The 23,096-nt window shown below is 39.0% G+C and overlaps 1 protein-coding gene across 1 annotated transcript in view; it reads right to left on the reverse strand.

Moving 5' to 3' along the window:
• The window catches only part of LOC133552153 (POU domain, class 2, transcription factor 2-like), a 33,883-nt gene that overhangs the window by 985 nt on the left and 9,802 nt on the right, over nucleotides 1-23,096 (reverse strand). Inside the window, exons 5-13 of the mRNA XM_061899508.1 lie at nucleotides 13,112-13,375; nucleotides 12,899-13,022; nucleotides 12,734-12,825; nucleotides 6,296-6,547; nucleotides 6,078-6,219; nucleotides 3,689-3,837; nucleotides 3,419-3,616; nucleotides 3,311-3,359; nucleotides 2,845-2,986 (exon numbers count right to left, since the gene is read on the reverse strand). Of these exons, the coding sequence (XP_061755492.1) occupies nucleotides 2,845-2,986; nucleotides 3,311-3,359; nucleotides 3,419-3,616; nucleotides 3,689-3,837; nucleotides 6,078-6,219; nucleotides 6,296-6,547; nucleotides 12,734-12,825; nucleotides 12,899-13,022; nucleotides 13,112-13,375 (1,412 nt within the window). The remainder of the gene's footprint in view (nucleotides 1-2,844; nucleotides 2,987-3,310; nucleotides 3,360-3,418; nucleotides 3,617-3,688; nucleotides 3,838-6,077; nucleotides 6,220-6,295; nucleotides 6,548-12,733; nucleotides 12,826-12,898; nucleotides 13,023-13,111; nucleotides 13,376-23,096) is intronic.

Raw genomic sequence — 23,096 nt, forward strand, 5'->3', positions numbered from 1 at the left:
TACGCCAGTGGTCCCCAACAGATTGGTACCGGGCCGCAAAATATTTTTTTTATTCATTTTTATTAAAAAAAAAAAAAAATATATATATATACATATATATTTTTTTTAATTATTAAATTAACATAAAAAACACAATGTATACTTACAATTAGTGCACCAACCACAAAAACCTCCCTTTTTCATGACAAAAACCTCCCTTTTTCATGACAAATAAAAAAATTAAAAAAATAAACCCCTAGTAAATGTGTCTAATTACATCTGAAACGCTCCCACTGCTGCAGTCTGGAGCCGTCGCCTTTTCTTTTCGTTTTTTTTTTTAGTGCTTCACTCTAACTTTCCTCATCCACAAATCTTTCATTTTCGCTCAAATTAATGGGGAAATCGTCGCTTTCTTGGTCCGAATAGCTCTTGCTGCTGGAGGCTATGATTATAAACAATGTGAGGATGTGAGGAGCCCTACAACCAGTGACGTCACGCACACATCGTCTGCTACTTCCGGTACAGGCAAGGCTTTTTTATTAGCGACCAAAAGTTGCAAAATTTATCGTCGATGTTCTTTACTAAATCCTTTCAGCAAAAATATGGCAATATCGCAAAATGATCAAGTATGACACATAGAATGGACCTGCTATCCCCGTTTGAATAAGAAAATCTCATTTCAGTAGTCCTTTAAATCATGTTGTCCCCACATCTGCGGTCCACTCCAAGGTTTCTCATGGTCAGCATGTAAGTTTTTTCTTGCCCTGATGTGAGATTTTGAGCCGAGGATGTCGTTGTGGCTTGTGCAGCCCTTTGAGACACTCGTGATTTAGGGCTATATAAGTAAACTTTGGTTGATTGATTGAATGTAAAATTCTACAACATGCATGCAAATAACTAATTTCCCATTTGGCAACGCTATCCTGTGGCCCCGCTCCCTCAAGTCGTATACCTATCGGTGCTCCTGATTGTGTCAGCGTCCCACGACTCAGTGCGAGTACGGCGTTGAGCCAAGAGAAACTGCAAGTCACTGGCGCTGAGGCGAGAGTTCAATTAGCCTTGTTTAGATCGTGTTTTTATTATTGTTTCATCAAAAAAAGTGATTATTTGACATGAAAATTAAACTTGAGAAAACGTGAATTTCCGCCTTTTCGCAGACATTTCACCTGCCTGAATTAATTAAGAAAAAAACAACATCGGAAGAAATAAAGATCAACTTATAACAAAGAATAAGTTTAACAAGTTTTTGAGTTTGTGGCAGAAAATAAAAGGCATACATTTGCCTGAAATAAAAAATTAATAAATAAAAAATAAATAAATACATTTAAACTACAAAAATGTTTTGACCGATTTGAAAAAAAAAAAAAAAAACCTCAACAGGTAATAATAAATTGAAATTGATGGATCAGCAACATTAACCGAGGAGCACAATACACTGTACAAAAAATGTAACCTACAAAAAAATGAGTGGAAAAAAATGAATAAAACAATTTGTGCTGATTCATTAATTTTTTTAAATCAAAATGAGGAAGTCAATGAGCACGTTTGAAGCACGATACTGATCAAGCAAGTCCCCCGGGGTCACACGCCCTCCACCCCGCTATTTGAGAGGAACTGGTTTAAGCTTGTCTAGTTACATTTTTTTTAAAGGTGCTTCAGTTACGCACCAAAGTTCTTCCTGTTTTTAGTCTTGGACATGTTTCCAATTTGTACATATCTGTGCTGGTGTACATTCTATAAAAAAAAAATCTTATTTCTTGCACCTCCTAAGTCAGTGGTTCTCAACCTTTTTTCAGTGATGTACCCCCTGTGAAATTTTTTTTAATTCAAGTACCCCCTGATCAGAGCAAAGCATTTTTGGTTGAAAAAAAGAGATAAAGAAGTAAAATACAGCACTATGTCATCAGTTTCTGATTTATTAAATTGTATAGCAATGCAAAATATTGCTCATTTGTAGTGGTCTTTCTTGAACTATTTGGAAAAAAAGATATAAAAATAACTAAAAACTTGTTGAAAAATAAACAAGTGATTCAATTATAAATAAAGATTTCTACACATAGAAGTAATCAACTTAAAGTGCCCTCTTTGGGGATTGTAATAGAGATCCATCTGGATTCATCAACTTCATTCTAAACATTTCTTTACAAAAAAATACATCTTTAACATCAATATTTATTGAACATGTCCACAAAAAATGTGTCTGTCAACACTGAATATTGCATTGTTGCATTTCTTTCAACAGTTTATGAACTTACATTCATATTTTGTTGAAGTATTATTCAATAAATATATTTATAAAGGATTTTTTAATTGTTGCTATTTTTAGAATCTTTTAAAAAAAATCTCACATACCCCTTGGCATACCTTCAAGTACCCCCAGGCGTACCTCTATTTGAGAACCACTGCTCTAAGTCATAAAATAACAGAATAAACTGAGATCTGTAGGTCGTGAGTTCAAAACCCGGCCGAGTCATACCAAAGACTATAAAAACGGGACCCATTACCTCCCTGCTTGGCACTCAGCATCAAAGGTTGGAATTGGGGCTTAAATCACCAAAAATCACCTGTGGGTTGTTCCAAATAAGTGTTTGATGAGCATTCCTCAACTTTAGCAGTATTTATTGCCACCTTTCCCAACTTCTTTGTCACGTGTTGCTGGCATAAAATTCTAAAGTTAATGATTATTTGCAAAATAATAAATGTTTATTAGTTTGAACATCAAATATGTTGTCTTTGTTACATATTCAACTGAATATGGGTTGAAAATTATTCGCAAATCATTGTATTCCGTTTATATTTACATCTAACACAATTTCCCGACTCATTTGGAACCGGGGTTTGTACTTTAGAAGTCAAAGTACTCACGCAGTGTTGAGCCCATGAGTAACGAGACCGGGCGGGGCGGGGCTGGCTGTGCTGTGAGGGGGCGGAGTCAAAGAAGAAGACCCTGCGGCGGTGGAGCTGACAGGTGTCATGGGGCAGGACGCCGACGGGGACAAAGTGGCAGCTTGAGGAGAAGAAAAAGAGCGATTAGAGCGGCGTGCGGAAGCAGGAAGTAATAATGGGCAAGTTTTGTTGTTGTCAGCCGCTCTCTGGCGGCTAATAAAGTGCAATCTTTCGCCGGCTGTCAGCTCGTCGCTCACGTGCGAGGAGAGCCGACGCGGCCGTCGTCGCTCATGTTGTTGTCAACCGCAAAATCAATGTTGACTTCCTCTCGGAGAAGTCATTTGACGGCGCGGCGTTTCATCAACACTTTTCATCTCGCCGCCGGCCTCTTTCGGGCCCAGCTTTAATAAATGAGTGACGAGGCCAAACATGAATTACAGCTCACCTGTTGTGCTGAGGCTGCTGCTGCCCTGGGACACACCTGGACTGGCAATCTGGATGGAGAGAAATGTCAGGGAGAAGCCACGTTGGAGGGAGGGGGGGTGGGCCGTACCATGTGCGGGCTGTAGCAGGGGGCTTTGTGCATGACGGCGGGCGAGGTCTGGCCGGGCAGCGGCGGCGTGCTGCTGGTGGACGGGTTGATGCGCTTCTCTTTCTGCCGGCGGTTGCAGAACCAAACGCGGATCACCTCCTTCTCCATGTTGAGCTGCTCCGCCATCAGCAGGATCTCCTCCGAGGTGGGCTTCTGGTTCTGAGGGGGCCAGGTGAGGTGAGCGCGGCGGGAAGGAGCGGACGCCTGCGGGGGGAGCGCGGCTCTACTCACCGTGCTGAAGTTGCGCTCGAGCATGAGCCGCACGTTGGTCTCGATGCTGGTGCGCTTCTTCCGGCGTCGGCCTGCGAGACCCTCCATGCCCAGCAGGGGGGAGGAGAGGGTGGAGGGGCTGGGCAGCATGCTGTCCACCGCCATGGACTCTGCACGCAGGAACAAGACGCATGATGACCGTCAACATCCAATCCAATCCACTTTAATTGTATAGCACAGGGGTAGGGAACCTATGGCTCGCGAGCCAGATGTGGCACTTTTGATGACTGCATCTGGCTCTTGGATAAATCTGAGCTGACATCGCTTGACACGATAAGTAATGAATAATTCCATCCATCCTTTTTCTACCGCTTATTCCCTTTCGGGGTCACGGGGGGCGCTGGCGCCTATCTCAGCTACAATCGGGCGGAAGGCGGTGTACACCCTGGACAAGTCGCCACTTCATCCACTTGTTAAAAATAACGTTCCAAATATAAAACATTATCATGCTTTTTTATGTTCAAGAAGTTGCGTAAATGGTAAGAAGTAATTTTTTTATTATTGGTTAGTGTGGGGCTTGCCCTCTTGGGGGTTCTTCAGACCACCAAGCACCGACATGAGAGCCTGTTTCAGGGTTACAATATTGTTTTATTTTTCAATAAGTCTCTCAGTTGCTTTCCAGCAATTGCCTTTTTCTCTTTCGGTCTCGCTCGCGCTCTGGCTCCAGTTTCAACCCCGTCTCTCCTTCTGGCTGCTGCTTATAACAGAGCGACAGGTGATTAGATAACAAGGCCCAGATGGGCCATCTACGCACCTGTCGCTGATTTCGAGGCCGGTCCTGGCACACCCTGCTTCGCTGCAGGCCCGCAGGCCAGCAGGCCACATCCCCTCCACAGTTAGCATCAGAATAACAATGTTATTCCAAAGAATAAGAGACTTATTATACTCTAGAAATGTTGGCCTTACTTAAAAATGCACACGTTCAGTGGTGTTCAGTGTTAAAAAAAATATTATATGGGTCTTACAGAAATACATTTTAAAATATTTGGCTTTCTTGACTCTCTCAGCCAAAAAGGTTCCCGACCCCTGGTATAGCACATTCAAACAACATAAATGTTTCCAAAGTGCTGCACAATATTAAAAACAATATTCAAATATCCTTAGCTCCACCAATGACTGACTAAAAAATAAATCCAATATACCGCATTTCTTTGAATTGCCGCCGGGACGCAAATTAATTTAAAACCGCTTCTCACTCTGGCACTTACCAAAGGTAAGCAGTAAAAATTTGAGTGTAATGTAAGCTTGGACCTTAAAGGCCTACTGAAACCCACTACTACCCACCACGCAGTCTGATAGTTTATATATCAATGATGAAATATTAACGTTGCAACACATACCAATACGGCCTTTTTAGTTTACTAAATTGCAATTTTAAATTTCCCGGGAGTTTTTTCTTGAAAACGTCGCGTAATGAGGACGTGTACGCAAGACGTCACGGGCTGTTAGGAATATGAGCGCTGCGGACACACACAGCTAAAAGTCGTCTGCTTTAACGGCATAATTACACAGTATTTTGGAGAACTGTGTTGCTGAATATTTTGCAATTTGTCCAATTAATATTGAAGAAGTCAAAGTAGAAAGATGGAGTTGGGAAGCTTTAGCCTTTAGCCACACAAACACACGGTGATTCCTTGTTTAAAATTCACGGAGGTGAAACTTTACTATGGATCCCAACCGAATGTCAACCAGCAGGTTTCGGTGAGAAAATTGTGGTTAAAAAGTCGCTTCTTACCGGATATCAGCTGAGCTTGTATCGCCCATACAGGTGCCGTCGACTTCCCTGAGACACTTCGCGTCAACACCCGGCCGTGGACGTACACTTCAGACTATCAGGTAATATTAAACTCACTAAAACACTAGCAACACAATAGAAAGATAAGGGATTTCCCAGAATGATCCTAGTAAATGTGTCTAAAAACATCTGAATCCGTCTCAATGCAATCGCGTTTTTTTTAAAAACTTTTTTTCTAGTCCGTCGCTATCAATATCCTCGAACACGAATCTTTCATCCTCGCTCAAATTAATGGGGAAATTGTCATTTTCTCGGTCCGAATAGCTGTTTTTGTTGGAGGCTCCCATTAAAAACAATGGGAATATATGAGGAGCCATCAACATGTGTTGTCATCGTCTGCGACTTCTGGTAAAGGCAGGGCTTTTCTCTTAGCACCGAAAGTTGCGAACTTTATCGTGGATGTTCTCTACGAAATCCTTTCAGCAAAAATATGGCAATATCGCGAAATGATCAAGTATGACACATAGAATGGAACTGCTATCCCAGTTTAAATAAGAACATTTCATTTCAGTAGGCCTTTAAGATTCCAATGGCACAAAATCAAAGTTTGGTCACCTGCGTCACTCAGCCACTTCTCCAGCAGAGGCTTCAGCTTGCACATGTTCTTGAAGCTCAGGTTGAGGGCCTCAAAGCGGGAGATGGTGGTCTGGCTGAAGTCATTGCCGTACAGTTTCCCCATGGCCACGCCCACGTCGCCCTGGCGAGCGCACAAGGGTTCAGAACATCTTTATACACACTTTCATGCGCGCCGGGGGGGGGTTGATCTCTTTTACCTGGGTGAATCCCAGCTTGATGCGGCGTTGTTTGAAGGTCCGCGCAAATTGCTCCAGCTCCTCCAGGTCGCTCGGCTCCTCCCCTCCGATGTGAGCTCCGTGACCGCCGGGAGTCAAGGCGGCGTTCAGGGATGCGGCCATGTTGCCGGCCGAGACTGATGAGACTCCCATGGGTGCCACAGTGCTGCCTCCCATGGCCACGATGGAGGATCTGCTGATGCCGCCACCACCGCCGTCAGTGCTCTTCTCTCTCTGTGGTCCCGCCCACAAAGCAGAGACAACAACGTGAAGATGGACAAAATATACGTGGACGCTGAACACTCATTATCCCACTAGAAGTACATTTGAACCGATACACTACCAATTTGCAATACCTGGGAATTGACAGCGGAACTTTTGTGTTTATTAATGTTTATTATTTGATAATATATTTGTATTTTTTAATGTTGCATTTATAAACTGGCTGATTATAAAAACTACGATTGTTTACGTGAGCTGCAGTTTCCTTTGGAACGTGACAAGCTTGCAACCGGAGGTGACGTTCCGTGCAACAAGTTAAAGTAAAAGTTAAAGTACCCACTCTAGTTGGGACAATCCGACAGCCGTTTAGGACCCGAAACTAGCGAGGACGACACAAAAAGTTAAACTTAAAGTACCAATGATTGTCACACACACACTAGGTGTGGTGAAATGCGTCCTCTGCATTTGACCCATCACCCTTGTTCACCCCCTGGGAGGTGAGGGGAGCAGCGGTGAAAGCGCCCGGGAATCATTTTTGGTGATTTAACCCGCAATTCCAACCCTTGATGCTGAGTAACAAGCAGGGAGGTAATGGGTCCCATTTTTATAGTCTTTGGGGGTTTGAACTCACAAGCTACCGATCTCAGGGCGGACACGCTAACCACTAGGCTAGCACTAAAGGTATCGAAATATGGCAGCGTTTGATTTCATGTGACTCGATACCTAGTAGTACTGACAGAATTTGGTCTGTTCCTATCAAAGTACCAAATACGGTCCCCATCTATACCCATGTGGTGATGAGCTGGGAATCATCATGATTAAGTTAAAGTTAAAGTACCAATGATTGTCACACACACACTAGGTGTGCGAAATTATTCTCTGCATTTGACCCATCACCCTTCATCACCCCCTGGGGGGTGAGGGGAGCAGCGAGCAGCAGCGATGACCACGCCCGGGAATAATTTTTGGTAATTTAACCCCCAATTCCAACCCTTGATGCTGAGTGCCAAGCAGGGAGGTAATGGGTCCCATTTTTATAGTCTTTGGTATGACTCGGCTGGGGTTTGAACTCACAACCTACCGATCTCAGGGCGGACACTCTAACCACTAGGCCACTGAGTATGCACAAAATCTCGCATGTGTTGTATTCCGAGCAGCAATATGACAAAGGTCAAAGCAGAGTACCAGTCAGCATCGGCGGGGCCAACTAATTGAGCGCGCATCATGCATGACTTAGGCCGCCGCCGCGCCCATTTGCATTCGCCGCCTCTGTGCATAAAGCATGTATGCATCATGCCCTCGTGTGACAGAGCATTCAGACGTTAGTTTACTGCGTCTCTGCGAAGACTGATGTTTGTCTCTTTGTATGCTGATCTTTAACACAACCAGCCGGGTCACACCTCATCCGCTACTTTACAGAATCACATGGTAAAGTCTTAACCTGAGGAGTCCAAATTGTGGCATGGGGGTTATTTATGTGTCTACCAACAGCGCATTCTAAAATAAATCTTCTTATTAAAAAGTAGTGACAGGTCAAACTAGAGCTGGGCGATATATTGATATAAACGATGTATCGCGGGTTTGTCCCTGTGCGATATAGAAAATGACTATATCGTGATATTTGAGTATATGTTCTCACGCAGTTGTTTTTAGCTGCGGTCATTACACTACAGGCTCTTCTCATTCTTTCCTGTCTCTCCTTCTCACAGAGATGTAAAACAAGCTCACCTTTTTACATACGTACTACAGGTATACACACTCGTGGAGCAGAGAGGTAGCGGCATGGGTAACGTTAGCTGTGGTGCGAGTGGTAATACAAGAGAAAGAAGGTGCGCATCTGGTAACAAATGAAGGAAGAATTAATTCCCAAGAAAAACAGCAGGGGGTCTATCGTCTGGCGGTGGTTTGGCTTCAAGCGGGAATATGTTACCATATATTTTACAGTAAAAGTCTGGCAACTAAGCTGCCAGTTTTTTTCCTGTAAAAAACAGTGGTAAAATCCACAGATTTTTTTAATCTTTACGTAAATTTTTAAATACTAATAATTTAAAAAACACCATATATTTTACAGTAAAAGTCTGGCAACTAAGCTGCCAGTTTTTTTCTGTAAAAAACAGTGGTAAAATCCACAGCTATTTTTTTACTCTTTACGTAAATTTTTAAATACTAATAATTAAAAAAACACCATACATTTTACAGTAAAAGTCTGGCAACTAAGCTGCCAGTTTCTTTCCTGTAAAAAACAGTGTTAAAATCCACAGATTTTTTTTACTCTTTACGTAAATTTTGAAATACTAATATTTTAAAAAACACCATATATTTTACAGTAAAAGTCTGGCAACTAAGCTGCCAGTTTTTTTCCTATAAAAAACAGTGGTAAAATCCTCAGATTTTTTTTACTCCTTACGTACATTTTCAAATACTAATAATTAAAAAAACACCATATATTTTACAGTAAAAGTCTGGCAACTAAGCTGCCAGTTTCTTTCCTGTAAAAAACAGTGTTAAAATACACAGATTTTTTTTACTCTTTACGTAAATTTTTAAATACTAATATTTTAAAAAACACCATATATTTTACACTAAAAGTCAGGCAACTAAACTGCCAGTTTTTTTCCTGTAAAAAACAGTGGTAAAATACACAGATTTTTTTTTACTCTTTACGTAAATGTTTAAATACTAATAATTTAAAAAACACCATATATTTTACAGTAAAAGTCTGGCAACTAAGCTGCCAGTTTTTTTTCCTGTAAAAAACAGTGGTAAAACTCAGATTTTTTTTACTCTTTACGTACATTTTCAAATACTAATAATTAAAAAAACACCATATATTTTACAGTAAAAGTCTGGTAACTAAGCTGCCAGTTTCTTTCCTGTAAAAAACAGTGGTAAAATCCACAGATTTTTTTAATCTTTACGTAAATTTTTAAATACTAATAATTAAAAAAACACCATATATTTTACAGTAAAAGTCTGGCAACTAAGCTGCCAGTTTTTTTCCTGTAAAAAACGCTGGTAAAATCAACAGCTATTTTTTACTCTTTACGTAAATTTTTAAATAATAATAATTTAAAAAACACCATATATTTTACAGTAAAAGTCTGGCAACTAAGCTGCCAGTTTCTTTCCTGTAAAAAACAATGGTAAAATCCACAGATTTTTTTTTACTCTATGTAAATTTCTAAATAATAATAATTAAAAAACACCATATATTTTACAGTATAAGTCTGGCAACTAAGCTGCCAGTTTCTTGCCTGTAAAAAACAGTGGTAAAATCCACAGATTTTTTTACTCTTTACGTACATTTTTAAATACTAATAATTAAAAAAACACCAAATATTTTACAGTAAAAGTCTGGCAACTAAGCTGCCAGTTTTTTTCTGTAAAAAACAGTGGTAAAATCCACAGCTATTTTTTTACTTTTTACGTAAACTTTTAAATACTAATAATTAAAAAAACACCATAAATTTTACAGTAAAAGTCTGGCAACTAAGCTGCCAGTTTTTTTCCTGTAAAAAACGCTGTTAAAATCAACAGCTATTTTTTACTCTTTACGTAAATTTTTAAATACTAATAATTAAAAAAACACCATATATTTTACAGTAAAAGTCTGGCAACTAAGCTGCCAGTTTTTTTCTGTAAAAAGCAATGGTAAAATCCACAGATTTTTTTTTACTCTATGTAAATTTCTAAATAATAATAATTTAAAAAACACCATATATTTTACAGTAAAAGTCTGGCAACTAAGCTGCCAGTTTCTTTCCTGTAAAAAACTGGTAAAATCCACAGATTTTTTTACTCTTTACGTAAATTTTTAAATACTAATAATTAAAAAAACACCAAATATTTTACAGTAAAAGTCTAGCAACTAAGCTGCCAGTTTTTTTCCTGTAAAAAACAATGGTAAAATCCACAGATTTTTTTTACTCTTTACGTAAATCTTTAAATACTAATATTTTAAAAAACACCATATATTTTACAGTAAAAGTCCGGCAACTAAGCTGCCAGTTTTTTTCCTGTAAAAAACAGTGGTAAAACTCAGATTTTTTTTACTCTTTACGTAAATTTTTAAATACTAATAATTAAAAAAAACACCATATATTTTACAGTAAAAGTCTGGCAACTAAGCTGCCAGTTTTTTTCTGTAAAAAACAGTGGTAAAATCCACAGATTTTTTTTTTACTCTAAGTAAATTTCTAAATAATAATAATTTAAAAAACACCATATATTTTACAGTAAAAGTCTGGCAACTAAGCTGCCAGTTTCTTTCCTGTAAAAAACAGTGGTAAAATCCACAGATTTTTTTACTCTTTACGTAAATTTTTAAATACTAATAATTAAAAAAAACACTATATATTTTACACTAAAAGTCAGGCAACTAAGCAGCCAGTTTTTTTCCTGTAAAAAACTGTGGTAAAATACACAGATTTTTTTACTCTTTACGTAAATTTTTAAATACTAATAATTAAAAAAAACACTATATATTTTACACTAAAAGTCAGGCAACTAAGCAGCCAGTTTTTTTCCTGTAAAAAACTGTGGTAAAATACACAGATTTTTTTACTCTTTACGTAAATTTTTAAATACTAATAATTAAAAAAAACACTATATATTTTACACTAAAAGTCAGGCAACTAAGCAGCCAGTTTTTTTCCTGTAAAAAACTGTGGTAAAATACACAGATTTTTTTTACTCTTTACGTAAATTTTTAAATACTAATAATTTAAAAAACACCATATATTTTACAGTAAAAGTCTGGCAACTAAGCTGCCAGTTTTTTTCCTGTGAAAAACAGTGGCAAAATCCACAGATTTTTTTTACCATCTACGTCGGAGGTTCCCAAACTACGGCCCATGGGCTGCATCTGGCCGACCAGTGTCCAAAATCTAGCCCGTTGGAAGTCCCAAGTTAAAATATTTGAATTTGATTTTTATTTTTGTATTTTTATTTTTTTAAACCTGTCCTTTCTAATCCATTTTCTACTGCTTGATACTCTCGGTGTCTCCTAGCCGCTAAGGCAAATCATATTGTTTAAAAATGCATTTTCCCATTGATAATGTGACATCATTGCACTCGGAATATATATATATATATATATATATATATATATATATATATATATATATATATATATATATATATATATATATATACTGTATATATGTAGGTGTGGGAAAAATCACAAGACTACTTCATCTCAACAGAACTGTTTCATGAGGGGTTCCCTCAATCATCAATCATCCTGATACATATTGCGCTCTACCACGGTATCGAGCACTATTCTCTGGATAATCCAATCAAGACATATACTGTATATATATATATATATATATATGTATATATATATATATATATATATATATATATATATATATACTATGTATATATATATATATACATATATATATATATATATATACATATATATATATATATATATATATATATATATATATATATATATATATATACATAGTCCAGCTTACTGTGGTTTATCCGTTATACGTTGTTCAATACCGGGGGAGAGCGGAATTTACGTTAGGTCAGGAAAAAACACAGATGCTATTTCACCCTTACAAGTGTGTTTTGAAGATTTCCCTGCTCTTCGGGGGATTTTATTACATATTTTATTCTAAAATCCCCGTTTAGCAGGTTTCCTTGCTCTTCAGGGGATTGTATTATATATGCATCTATTTTCTACCGCTTAGCCCTTTCGAGGTCACGGGGGGTGCTGGAGCCTGTGTTATTATAAAATCCCCTGAAGAGCAGGGAAACCTGGGAAAATAGCCTCTGTGTTGATTCCTGACCTGATATTTATTTTACAGCCCGGCCCCCGGCTAAATTTTTTTTAACCCAATGCGGCCCCCGAGTCAAAAAGTTTGTGGACCCCTGATCGATCTAAATTTTTAAAAACATATTTAAATTCATAGGCAAATTCATTAATTATTTACTGTTACAAGCGGGCCTCTAACGGCAGCCTTGACTGAATGAAAACAAGTTTGACACCGATGTTCTACTCTTTCAATATCTGCTCTGTCTCTTTGCTTTTGACTTTTTTTCTTCCTATTGTCTAAAGTTGATTGGTGATTTTAAAGCCTGTAAGACGTAGCAGCGTATTTGGACTAAATCCATTAAAAACGCCTCACTTGTTCCACTGGAGCTCAGCAGGTTCTGCCTGTTTTCACACACATTGCCTACCTGTGCTTGGAGGCCCAGGCGGGGCGGCGTCGTCAGCAGTCCCGCCGGGCTTTGCTGAGGTAGCTGAATCAAATTTGGCGTCGAGAGCAAAGCTGAGGGGAGAAAACGGAGCTGAGGGAAGATGCGAAGAGAAGCAGCGAGTCTAGAAAGAGAAGGCCAACTTACCTTGCTGCTGCTGTTGCTGCTGCTGAGTCTGGGGGGACTGTGACAGGAGGTACTGGGCTGGGGACTGGAGCGCGTGGCCAGGCATGAGAACCAGCTGCTGGAGCTGAAGTAGCTGCTGGATGTCCTACAACGCCACACAGGATGTTGTTTAGAACATCTCCTGCACACGTGCACGTTTTAAAAGGTGCTCTGAAGCCGATTAGCGGCTGCTACCTGGGCTGTGAGCTGGATTGGCTGAGACAGTGCCAGCTGCGGCGGTGGAGGCGGAGCTTGCACGGACTGCTCCTGTTTGGCTGCCTGTTGCTGAGATGTTTGGCTCTGCTGTTGCTGCTGCTGCTGCTGCTGCTGCTGCTGCTGCTGCTGCGCGGCGGCGTGAGCTGCATGGGCGGCGTTGGACTGCTGGACGGCGGCGGCCAGGAGCTGAGCCTGCGCCTGCTGGAGTAGCAGCTGCTGCTGGGCAGGGAGGAGAGCGGCAAGCTGAGGGGAAGCAAAAAAGAAAAAAGGCAAAAAAAGACCAAAATTAGTGTTCAGTGAGGCAGAGCACTAAAGGTGTCCAAAGTGTACCCCGGGGGACATTTCCGGCACATAGATCATTTTTTAACAGCCCAGCTCCATCTTTTGACACTTCTTCCACTCCCGTCCTTGCACGCTACACCGCTACAACAAAGATGTCGAAGGTGAGCCACGTAAATAAGACCGCCCACCAAACGGTCAGAAAGCGGCTTGAAGATGATCTGTAAAACATCATCTGTGCAACATTGTGACCACCATTACATGTTATGTAGACCACAAGGAAGTGTTTTACATTTAAAAAAGAAAAAAATTTATACGACCCCTTGGTGTGCCTTCTGTATAAAAATAGACCTGAAAAGAACCGCTCATCGGCAGTGCGCCTTATAATCCAGTGCGTCCTATTGACCAGACAGTACAGTATTTTAAACACTTTTATGCGTGGGCCCTTTTGGATCCCTAAACATTCTAGTGGGATTTTTTTCTTTTTAAACTGTCTTTTGACACTTCTTCCACTCCCGTCCTTGCACGCTACTCTGCTACAACAAAAATGCCGAAGACGAGCCACGTAAATAAGACTGCCCACAAAAGGGTCAGAAAGCGGCTTGAAGATGGTCTGTAAAACATCATTTATGCAACATTTTGAGCAAAGAACCACCATTACATGTTATGTAGACCACAAGGAAGTGTTTCACATTTAGAAATAAATCATAATAATATGACTCCTTTAATGCGCCCTATAATCCGGTGCGCCTTTTGTATGAAAATAGACCTGATAAAACCCGCTCATCGGCAGCGCGACTTATAATCATGTGCGCCCTATTGTCCAGACAATACGGTATTTCAAACACTTTAATGCGTGGGGCCTTTTGGATCCCTAAACGTTTTAGTGGGATTTTTTCTTTTTAAACTAATTTGACACTTCTTCCATTCCCGTCCTTGCACGCTACACCGCTACAACAAAGAAGACGGGGAGAAGACGCTGCCAAAAGTGAGCTATGTAAATAAAACCGCCCACAAAACGGTCAGAGAGCGGCTTAAAGATGAGCTGGAAAACATCATCTATGCGACATTTTGACAAAAGAACCACCATTACATCTTATGTAGACCACAAGGAAGTGTTTTACATTAATAAGTAAATAATAATAATAATCTGACCCCTTTAATGCACCTTATCATTTTGTGCGCCCTATTGTCCAGAAAATACGGTATTTTAAACACTTTCATGCGTGAGCCCTTTTGGATCCTTAAAAATTTTAGTGGGATTTTTTTCTATTTAAACTGTCTTGGCCCAAAAAATAATAATGAATTAAAGTCAGTGTTGTTTTGAACTATTGACCTACTAAAGCAGGGGTGTCAAACTCAAATACAGAGTGGGCCAAAATTTTAAACGGAAAAAAGCCGCGGGCCAATGTTGAACAAATTAACCTTTTAATAGGGACCCAAACAAGTTTTGCATTAAATATTGAACAAGCGAGGCTTATATAACTTTAGTGACATGCAAAATCCAGTTTCAAACAATAATAATAATAATTAAAAAAATATCAATGGCATATCAAATAAAATTTAAATAAACCTTTTATGCCTTTTTTTCTATTTGCAATCTTCTGAGGTAAATATAAAAAATGTTCCACAGGCTAGTAATACATTTGAAAATAAAATAACATTAATGAATGAACCAAACATTCAAGCCTTGAAGTAGCAAGAGAAAATGCATGAATAAATCGTTAATTATTGGTCAGTTTGCTGGAAGTTTCCCGGAGGAGTTAGTGCTGCAAAGGGTTCTGGGTATTTGTTCTGTTGTGTTACGGTGCGGATGTTCACCCAAAATGTGTTTGTCATTCTTGTTTGGTGTGGGTTCACAGTGTGGCGCATATTTGTAACAGTGCTAAAGTTGTTTATACGGCCACCCTCAGTGTGACCTGTATGGCTGTTGACCAAGTATGCCTTGCATTCACTTGTGCGTGTGCGTGTGTGTGTGTGTGTGTGTGTGTAAAAGCCACAAATATTATGTGACACGCTGTTAGTATGGAGGAAAAGCGGACGTGACGACAGGTTGTAGAGAACGCTAAAGGCAGTGCCTTAAATGCACGCCCCCAATATAGTTGTCCTGGTGGAAATCGGTAGAAATTCGGGAGAATGGTTGCCCCGGGAGATTTTTGGGAGGGGCACTGAACTTCGGGAGTCTACCGGGAAAATTAGGAGGGTTGGCAAGTATGAGTATTAGCGGTGAACGCGGTGTTACAGCGGCACCGACGCTGTATAACACCGGCGGGCCAGCTCTAATGCTAAATTGATATTGCCTCAGGGGCCAAATTAAATTACAAGGCTCTTAATTACTTAACAAATATCTATTTATCCTTTTTCTACCACTTTTCCCTCTTGGGGGGGGGGGGGGGGGGGGGGGGGGGGCTGGAGCCTATCAAAGCTGCATTCGGGCAGAAGGCGGCGTACACCCTGGACAAGTCGCCACCTCATCGCAGGACCAACACAGATAGACAGACGACATTCACACAAAAGGGCCAATTTAGTGTTGCCAATCAACCTATCCCAGGTCCATGTTTTTGGCAAATATTCCACTTTGAAAAATAAAGGCGTTGGGGAGGGTGTTAATTAAAAAAAAAAACGGGTTTTATTTTTTAACAAAAAAGGCATAACAATATACAAATGTAACTTTATATCGACAGACTGATCTGAAGCTGATCTAAAGATTTGAGTGTTGCCAATTTTTTTTTAACATATTACCAAATTTTTCGGAGTATAAGTCGCACCTGCCGAAAACGCATAATAAAGAAGGAAAAAAACATATATAAGTCGCACTGGAGTATAAGTCGCATTTTTGGGGGAAATTTATTTGATAAAACCCAACACCAAGAATAGACATTTGAAAGGCAATTTAAAACAAATAAAAATAGTGAACAACAGGCTGAATAAGTGTACGTTATATGAGGCATAAATAACCAACTAAGAAGGTGCCTGGTATGTTAACGTAACATATTATGGTAAGAGTCATTCAAATAACTATAACATATAGAACATGCTATAAGTTTACCAAACAATCTGTCACTCCTAATCGCTAAATCCCATGAAATCTTATACGTCTAGTCTCTTATGTGAATGAGCTAAATAATATTCTTTGATATTTTACGGTAATGTGTTAACAATTTCACATATAAGTCGCTCCTGAGTATAAGTCGCACCCCCAGCCAAACTATGAAAAAAACTGCGACTTATAGTCCGAAAAATACGTTATGTATTTTATTGGGTTTGAAAATGAAAAATATCAAAATGGCTCCCACATGATTTTGATTTTGAAAACGTATGGACACCGCTGCACTAAAGACACCTTGGAATGGAGGAAAAGCTCTACTTGCACTTGCGCTGTGCTTCCTTACCCCTGCCAGCTGGGAGCCAGCCAGCATCAGTTGTGTGTGGTGGTGGTGCTGCTGCTGTAGTTGTTGTTGTTGTTGTTGTTGTTGCTGTTGTTGTTGTTGTTGTGGAGAAGGTGGTGGAGGGGCGCAGATGCGAGTCATCTCAGTCACCTCAGAACTTTCATCTGTCTTTACCTGACAGTGAACAGGAAAAAAACAACACATTTTTAACATTAGTAGAACACACTGACAGGACGTTTTGTGTGCGTGACTGAACAGATTCCTCAGAATGGTGTCGGACGGACACACTCGTCGCGCCACGCTTAAAACAAAGTGGCCAACATAGAATAGAGTTTTATTGTCATTATTGCAGTGAACAGGTTGAAAGAACAACGAAATTGGAGCAGATCCCCTAAGGTGCATACACAATTTGGTAATATAAATAGTAAAAAATATATAGAAAAGAAGATAAGTATCTATATACATGTATATGTATATCCACACACATGCATATATACATACATATATACATATACACATATAACACTATTGCACATTATAAGTGACGCTTGAAGGGCATAGTGATGCCGGATTTGTTCTTCTGTGGATGCATCGGGCAAGAACACAGCGTAAGGTAAGAAATAAAGATTTATTTAACTAATAAAACAGGCTACAACAAAAACACTGGTGCTAGGCAGATAAGGAAAACAAAAGGCGCTAGCATGGGAGCTAGGGAAACAAACAGAAACACTACATTTGGCACAAAGGCACAAAAAAGGGAAAACAAAAACAACTAGCATGAGAACTAGGGAAAAACAAGGCGTAGCACAAAAACTAGCGAGTATAGACATAGAAGTCGTCACTTGTTGCGTGTTAAGCAAATTAGGATCCGAGACAGAATGAACAAAAGGGGCAGGCTTAATTAAGGCAGTAATCAAGAATAACAGGTGTGCGTTAACAGCGAGTAGCAGGTGGAACTAAATGCAACCATGGTGACAGAACAGACAGGAACTAAGGACGTCAAACAACAGGATGTGATACCAAAATGGAACAAAACAAGAATATGTGATGATCCAGGAAGCGGATCATAACATTATAGTCCGAAAAAAAAAAAAAAAGACATGACACATGAGGACATGACGGACACATTGTGCTCACTCAGTGCCGGTTTAATGCTACTATGGCTCTTGGGCAAAAACTGTTTTTTAGTCTATTTGTGCCCGCTTTTAGCAGCCTATAGCGTCTGCCCAAAGGTAGCAGTTCTAGGTGGCAGCGCCCGGGGTGCAACATGCAAAATCCTTCCCCCTCACCCTGGCGCCGGGACTGACTGCAGCTTGGTATGTGACATTCTTCGCCATAGAGATGTGCGAGTAACGACCCGGTCATTACTATAGCAATTAACTCTTCTTCCGTCAGCTCAATTTAAAAAAAGAAAACCAATTAGCATGCAACAGTAGCTCAAACTAACCAGTAACCAAGCTGGACAGACACAGACTGCAACAATCAGGACAAGGCTTGAAATTTTTACCATTTTTGGTACCGGTACCAAAATGTATTTCGATACTTATCAAAATAAAGGGGATCATGAAAAAAGAGATTTCTTGGCTTAAATTTGACAACAAATCTTACGCTGCATTAATTATATAATTCTTATTGCACTCAAATTTTAGAAGATTAAAACAAAAAATAAAAGGCATTATATAAATTGGGCTTTTCTTGTTAAATCAATCAATGTTCATTTATATAGCCCTAAATCACAAGTGTCTCGGTTCAGAGCCCACATAAGGGCAAGGAAAAACGCAACTCAGTGGGATGTCAATGTGAATGACTATAAGAAACCTTGGAGAGGACCGCAGATGTGGGTGACCCCCCTTCCTCTAGGGGAGACCGGATGCAATGGATGTCGAGTGGGTCTGACATAATATTGTGAAAGTCCAGTCCATAGTGGATCTAACATAATAGTGAGAGAGTCCAGTCCATAGTGGATCTAATATAATAGTGTGAGAGTCCAGTCCATAGTGGATCTAACATAATAGTGTGAAAGTCCAGTCCATAGTGTATCTAACATAATAGTGTGAGAGTCCAGTCCATAGTGGATCTAACATAAAAGTGTGAGAGTCCAGTCCATAGTGGATCTAACATAATAGTGTGAGAGTCCAGTCCCAGTTGGTCTTACGTAATACTGCAAAAGTCCAGTCCATAGTGGATCTAACATAACAGTGTGAGAGTCCAGTCCATAGTGGATCTAACATAATAGTAAGAGTCCAGTCCATAGTGGATCTAACATAATAGTGTGAGAGTCCAGTCCATAGTGGATCTAACATAAAAGTGTGAGAGTCCAGTCCATAGTGGATCTAACATAATAGTGTGAGAGTCCAGTCCCAGTTGGTCTTACGTAATACTGCAAAAGTCCAGTCCATAGTGGATCTAACATAACAGTGTGAGAGTCCAGTCCATAGTGGATCTAACATAATAGTAAGAGTCAAGTCCATAGTGGATCTAACATAATAGTGTGAGAGTCCAGTCCATAGTGGATCTAACATAATAATGTGAGAGTCCAGTCCCAGTTGGTCTAACATAATACTGTAAAAGTCCAGTCCATAGTGGATCTAACATAATAGTGAGAGTCCAGTCTATAGTGGGGCCAGCAGAAGACCATCCCAAGAGGAGACGGCATGGTCTCCAAGAAAAATGTACAATGGTTTATATTTCATATAGTCTGCCATAATTTAGGTTTAGGTTAGAATATAATAAGAAGCTTTACTGACATTATATTAAATGCTTCAAGATTTATGTCTGCCACTCTTGGTCTGTGCTTCAAGACGAATAAAATCATTAGTAAATACTAATAGTTCAAAGTACACAGATAAGACATGTAGCAGGTAAAACACACATTGTAAGATAAAGCAGAATTTGTAGCAATTTGTCACAAAGTTCGGTCATGTCACTTGCATTAGTTGATGCTACATTGGCGGTTTTGACTCTGAAATATATACATTGTATATATTTAATATATATAATATATAACATATATACAATGTATATATTTTTGTTTACCTTTTAGGACTCCCTTCAGGTTTGGTCCCAGAGGAGACCGGATGCAATGAAAGTCGAGTGGGTCTAACATAATACTGTAAAAGTCCAATCCATAGTGGATCCAACATAATAGTGACAGTCCAGTCTATAGTGGGGCCAGTAGGAAACCATCCCGAGCGGAGATGGGATGGTCTCCAGGAAAAATTTACAATGGTATTAATTTCATATGATTTAGGGCTATATAAGTAAACATTGATTGATTGATTGATATAGTCTACTATAATTTACGATTAGGTTAGAATATAATAAGAAGCATTACTGACATTATATTAAATGCTTCACGATTTATGTCTGCCACTCTTGGTTTGTGCTTTAAGACGAATAAAATCATTAATAAATACTAATAGTTCAAAGTACACAGATAAGACATGTAGCAGGTAAAGCACACATTGTTAAAGACTATGCACAATTTGTAGCAATTTGTCACAAAGTTCAGTCATTTCACTTGCATTAGTTGACGCTACGTGGGCGGTTTGGACTCTGCGAGTATTTGCAGCTGTGTGTGCGTCTACTTGACATATACTTGCTAGACTGCTTCATCTCAAGTGCAGGACAAAAAGACTAAAAAACTCCCTTGTCCCACATGCCATTAGCCTGTACAACTCCTCTCTGGGGGGAAGGGAGGGTACTAGGATGACATGGGATGCAAAACAATAACACTGCAATACATTTTCATAACAAGGTCACGACTGCCTAGATTCTCTTATTATATTCTTATTTTACTGTTATATTTGTATTCGCATTGTTGCTTTTTATTCTTATTGCATTATTTTTAAATTTTGTTTCCATTTATACCCCCATTATTTTCTTTTTAAATTCGATCACAATTCTGTACACTGCTGCTGGAATTTTAATTTTCCTGAGGGAACTCTACTGCAGGAATTCAATAAATACCTACCTACCTATCTATCTATCTATCTATCTATCTATCTATCTATCTATCTATCTATCTATCTATCCATATGTGCACAGCTGGGGAGCTAGTTAACTACATAACCTTTGAAGTCATTGTGTAGGCCTTGATGATTGTTATTTAAATGTTTACCTCAGTTCGAAGCAAGGATTGTAATACGTTAATGATGTCATCTTTGGCAAGGCATGCTTTTAAAGCACTGCTTGCAGAGTGGCGCGTCAGTATTTAAAGCGTCACCTCGATGGATAGTTTTTCTGGTCAATAAAGAGGGAGCATGAAGCGCAATATGTAGGTATTTGTGCTTCATGCGCCCTCTTTATTGACCAGTAGAATTGCCTTTTATTGCCATTTTTCATCTCCACTCTGTTTCTGCTTGTGCGCTCTGTGAGTGTGTGCGCGCTGACACACTCAACATGCTCCTCGGCTTTGTACGCCACCGCCGCACGGCAGCAAGCCGGTGGAAAAAAAAATAAAAAATAGCGTGATTTTTCTAAGGCAGTATAGTACAATTTTCAATTCATTAGCACCGCGGGGAACTGTACTACCCTAATTGGGACTGCTGAAAAGATCATCGGTGTTAACCTTATACCAGGCCTGAGCAATTATTTTGACTCGGGGCCAAATTTACAGAAAACATGTGTCTGGGGGCCAGTACCGTATTTTTCGGAGTATAAGTTGCTCCGGAGTATAAGTCGCACCCGCCGAAAATGTATAATAAAGAAGAAAAAAAAAACATATATAAGTCGCACTGGAGTATAAGTCGCATTTTTTGGGGAAATGTATTTGCTAAAACCCAACACCAAGAATAGACATTTGAAAGGCAATTTAAAATAAATAAAGAAAAGTGAACAACAGGCTGAATAAGTGTACGTTATATGAGGCATAAATAACCAACTGAGAAGGTGCCTGGTATGTTAACCTAACATATTATGGTAAGAGTCATTCAAATAACTATAACATATAGAACATGCTATACGTTTACCAAACAATCTGTCACTCCTAATCGATAAATCCCATGAAATCTTATACGTCTAGTCTCTTATGTGAATGAGCTAAATACTATTATTTGATATTTTACGGTAATGTGTTAATAATTTCACACATAAGTCGCTCCTGAGTATAAGTCGCACCCCTGGCCAAACTATGAAAAAAACTGTGACTTATAGTCCGAAAAATACGGTATATCAGAATTTTAGGAACACTAATACAAAATCTCACAATAATGATTGAAAGCTAAAAACGTTAAAAAACGGAATGGCATTTAACATTGTTTTACTGAATGAGACACCCAGAATGTACATGAAAATAAAGAATGTTGGATTTACAATATTAACTATGAAGGATAAAACACTGAATATTGACAACATATGAACATCACACCCCCTCTCCATCCACATATAATACAATCAAGCAAAATGCAAAAAAAATTAAACGCCAAGGGTAAAAGAAAAAACCCCACCTACAATCTGATATACCTGATATATCAGTGGTACGCAAATGGGGGTACGCGTACCCCCGGGGGGTACTTGAAGGTATGCCAAGGAGTAGGTGAGATCTTTTTTTTTAAATATTGTAAAAATAGCAACAATTCAAAAATCTTTTATAAGTATATTTATTGAATGATATTTCAACAAAATATGAATGTAAGTTCATAAACTGTGAAAAGAAATGCAACAATGCAATATTCAGTGTTGACAGGTAGATTTTTTGTGGACATGTTCCATAAATATTGATGTTAAAGATTTATTTCTTTGTGAAGAAATGTTTAGAATTAAGTTGATGAATCCAGATGGATCTCTATTACAATCCCCAAAGAGGGCACTTTAAATTGATGATTACTTCTATGTGTAGAAATCTGTATTTATAATTGAATCACTTGTTTATTTTTCAACAAGTTTTTAGTTATTTTTATATCTTTTTTTCCAAATAATTCAAGAAAGACAAATGAGCAATATTTTGCACTGTTATACAATTTAATAAATCAGAAACTGATGACATAGTGCTGTATTTTACTTCTTTATCTCTCTTTCTTCAACCAAAAATGCTTTGCTCTGATTAGGGGGTACTTGAATTAAAAAAATGTTCACAGGGGGTACATCACTGAAAAAAGGTTGAGAACCACAGTAGTATATCACTAAGCTTTAGAACTTTGTTGGAAAAATCTCCTTCCGCATCAGGAAAAGCCGTATCCCTGCAGCTATAGCCGCCCTAAACAGCAGGCCCGGCCGACCTGTCTGACAGACCTGTAAATGTGTTGGTCATGTATGATGTCTTTTTGCTATTTTTGTTTGTAATGTGTAATGTCTAT

The sequence above is a fragment of the Nerophis ophidion genome, linkage group LG04, assembly GCF_033978795.1.
Source record: "Nerophis ophidion isolate RoL-2023_Sa linkage group LG04, RoL_Noph_v1.0, whole genome shotgun sequence".
Classification (NCBI taxonomy): domain Eukaryota; kingdom Metazoa; phylum Chordata; class Actinopteri; order Syngnathiformes; family Syngnathidae; genus Nerophis; species Nerophis ophidion.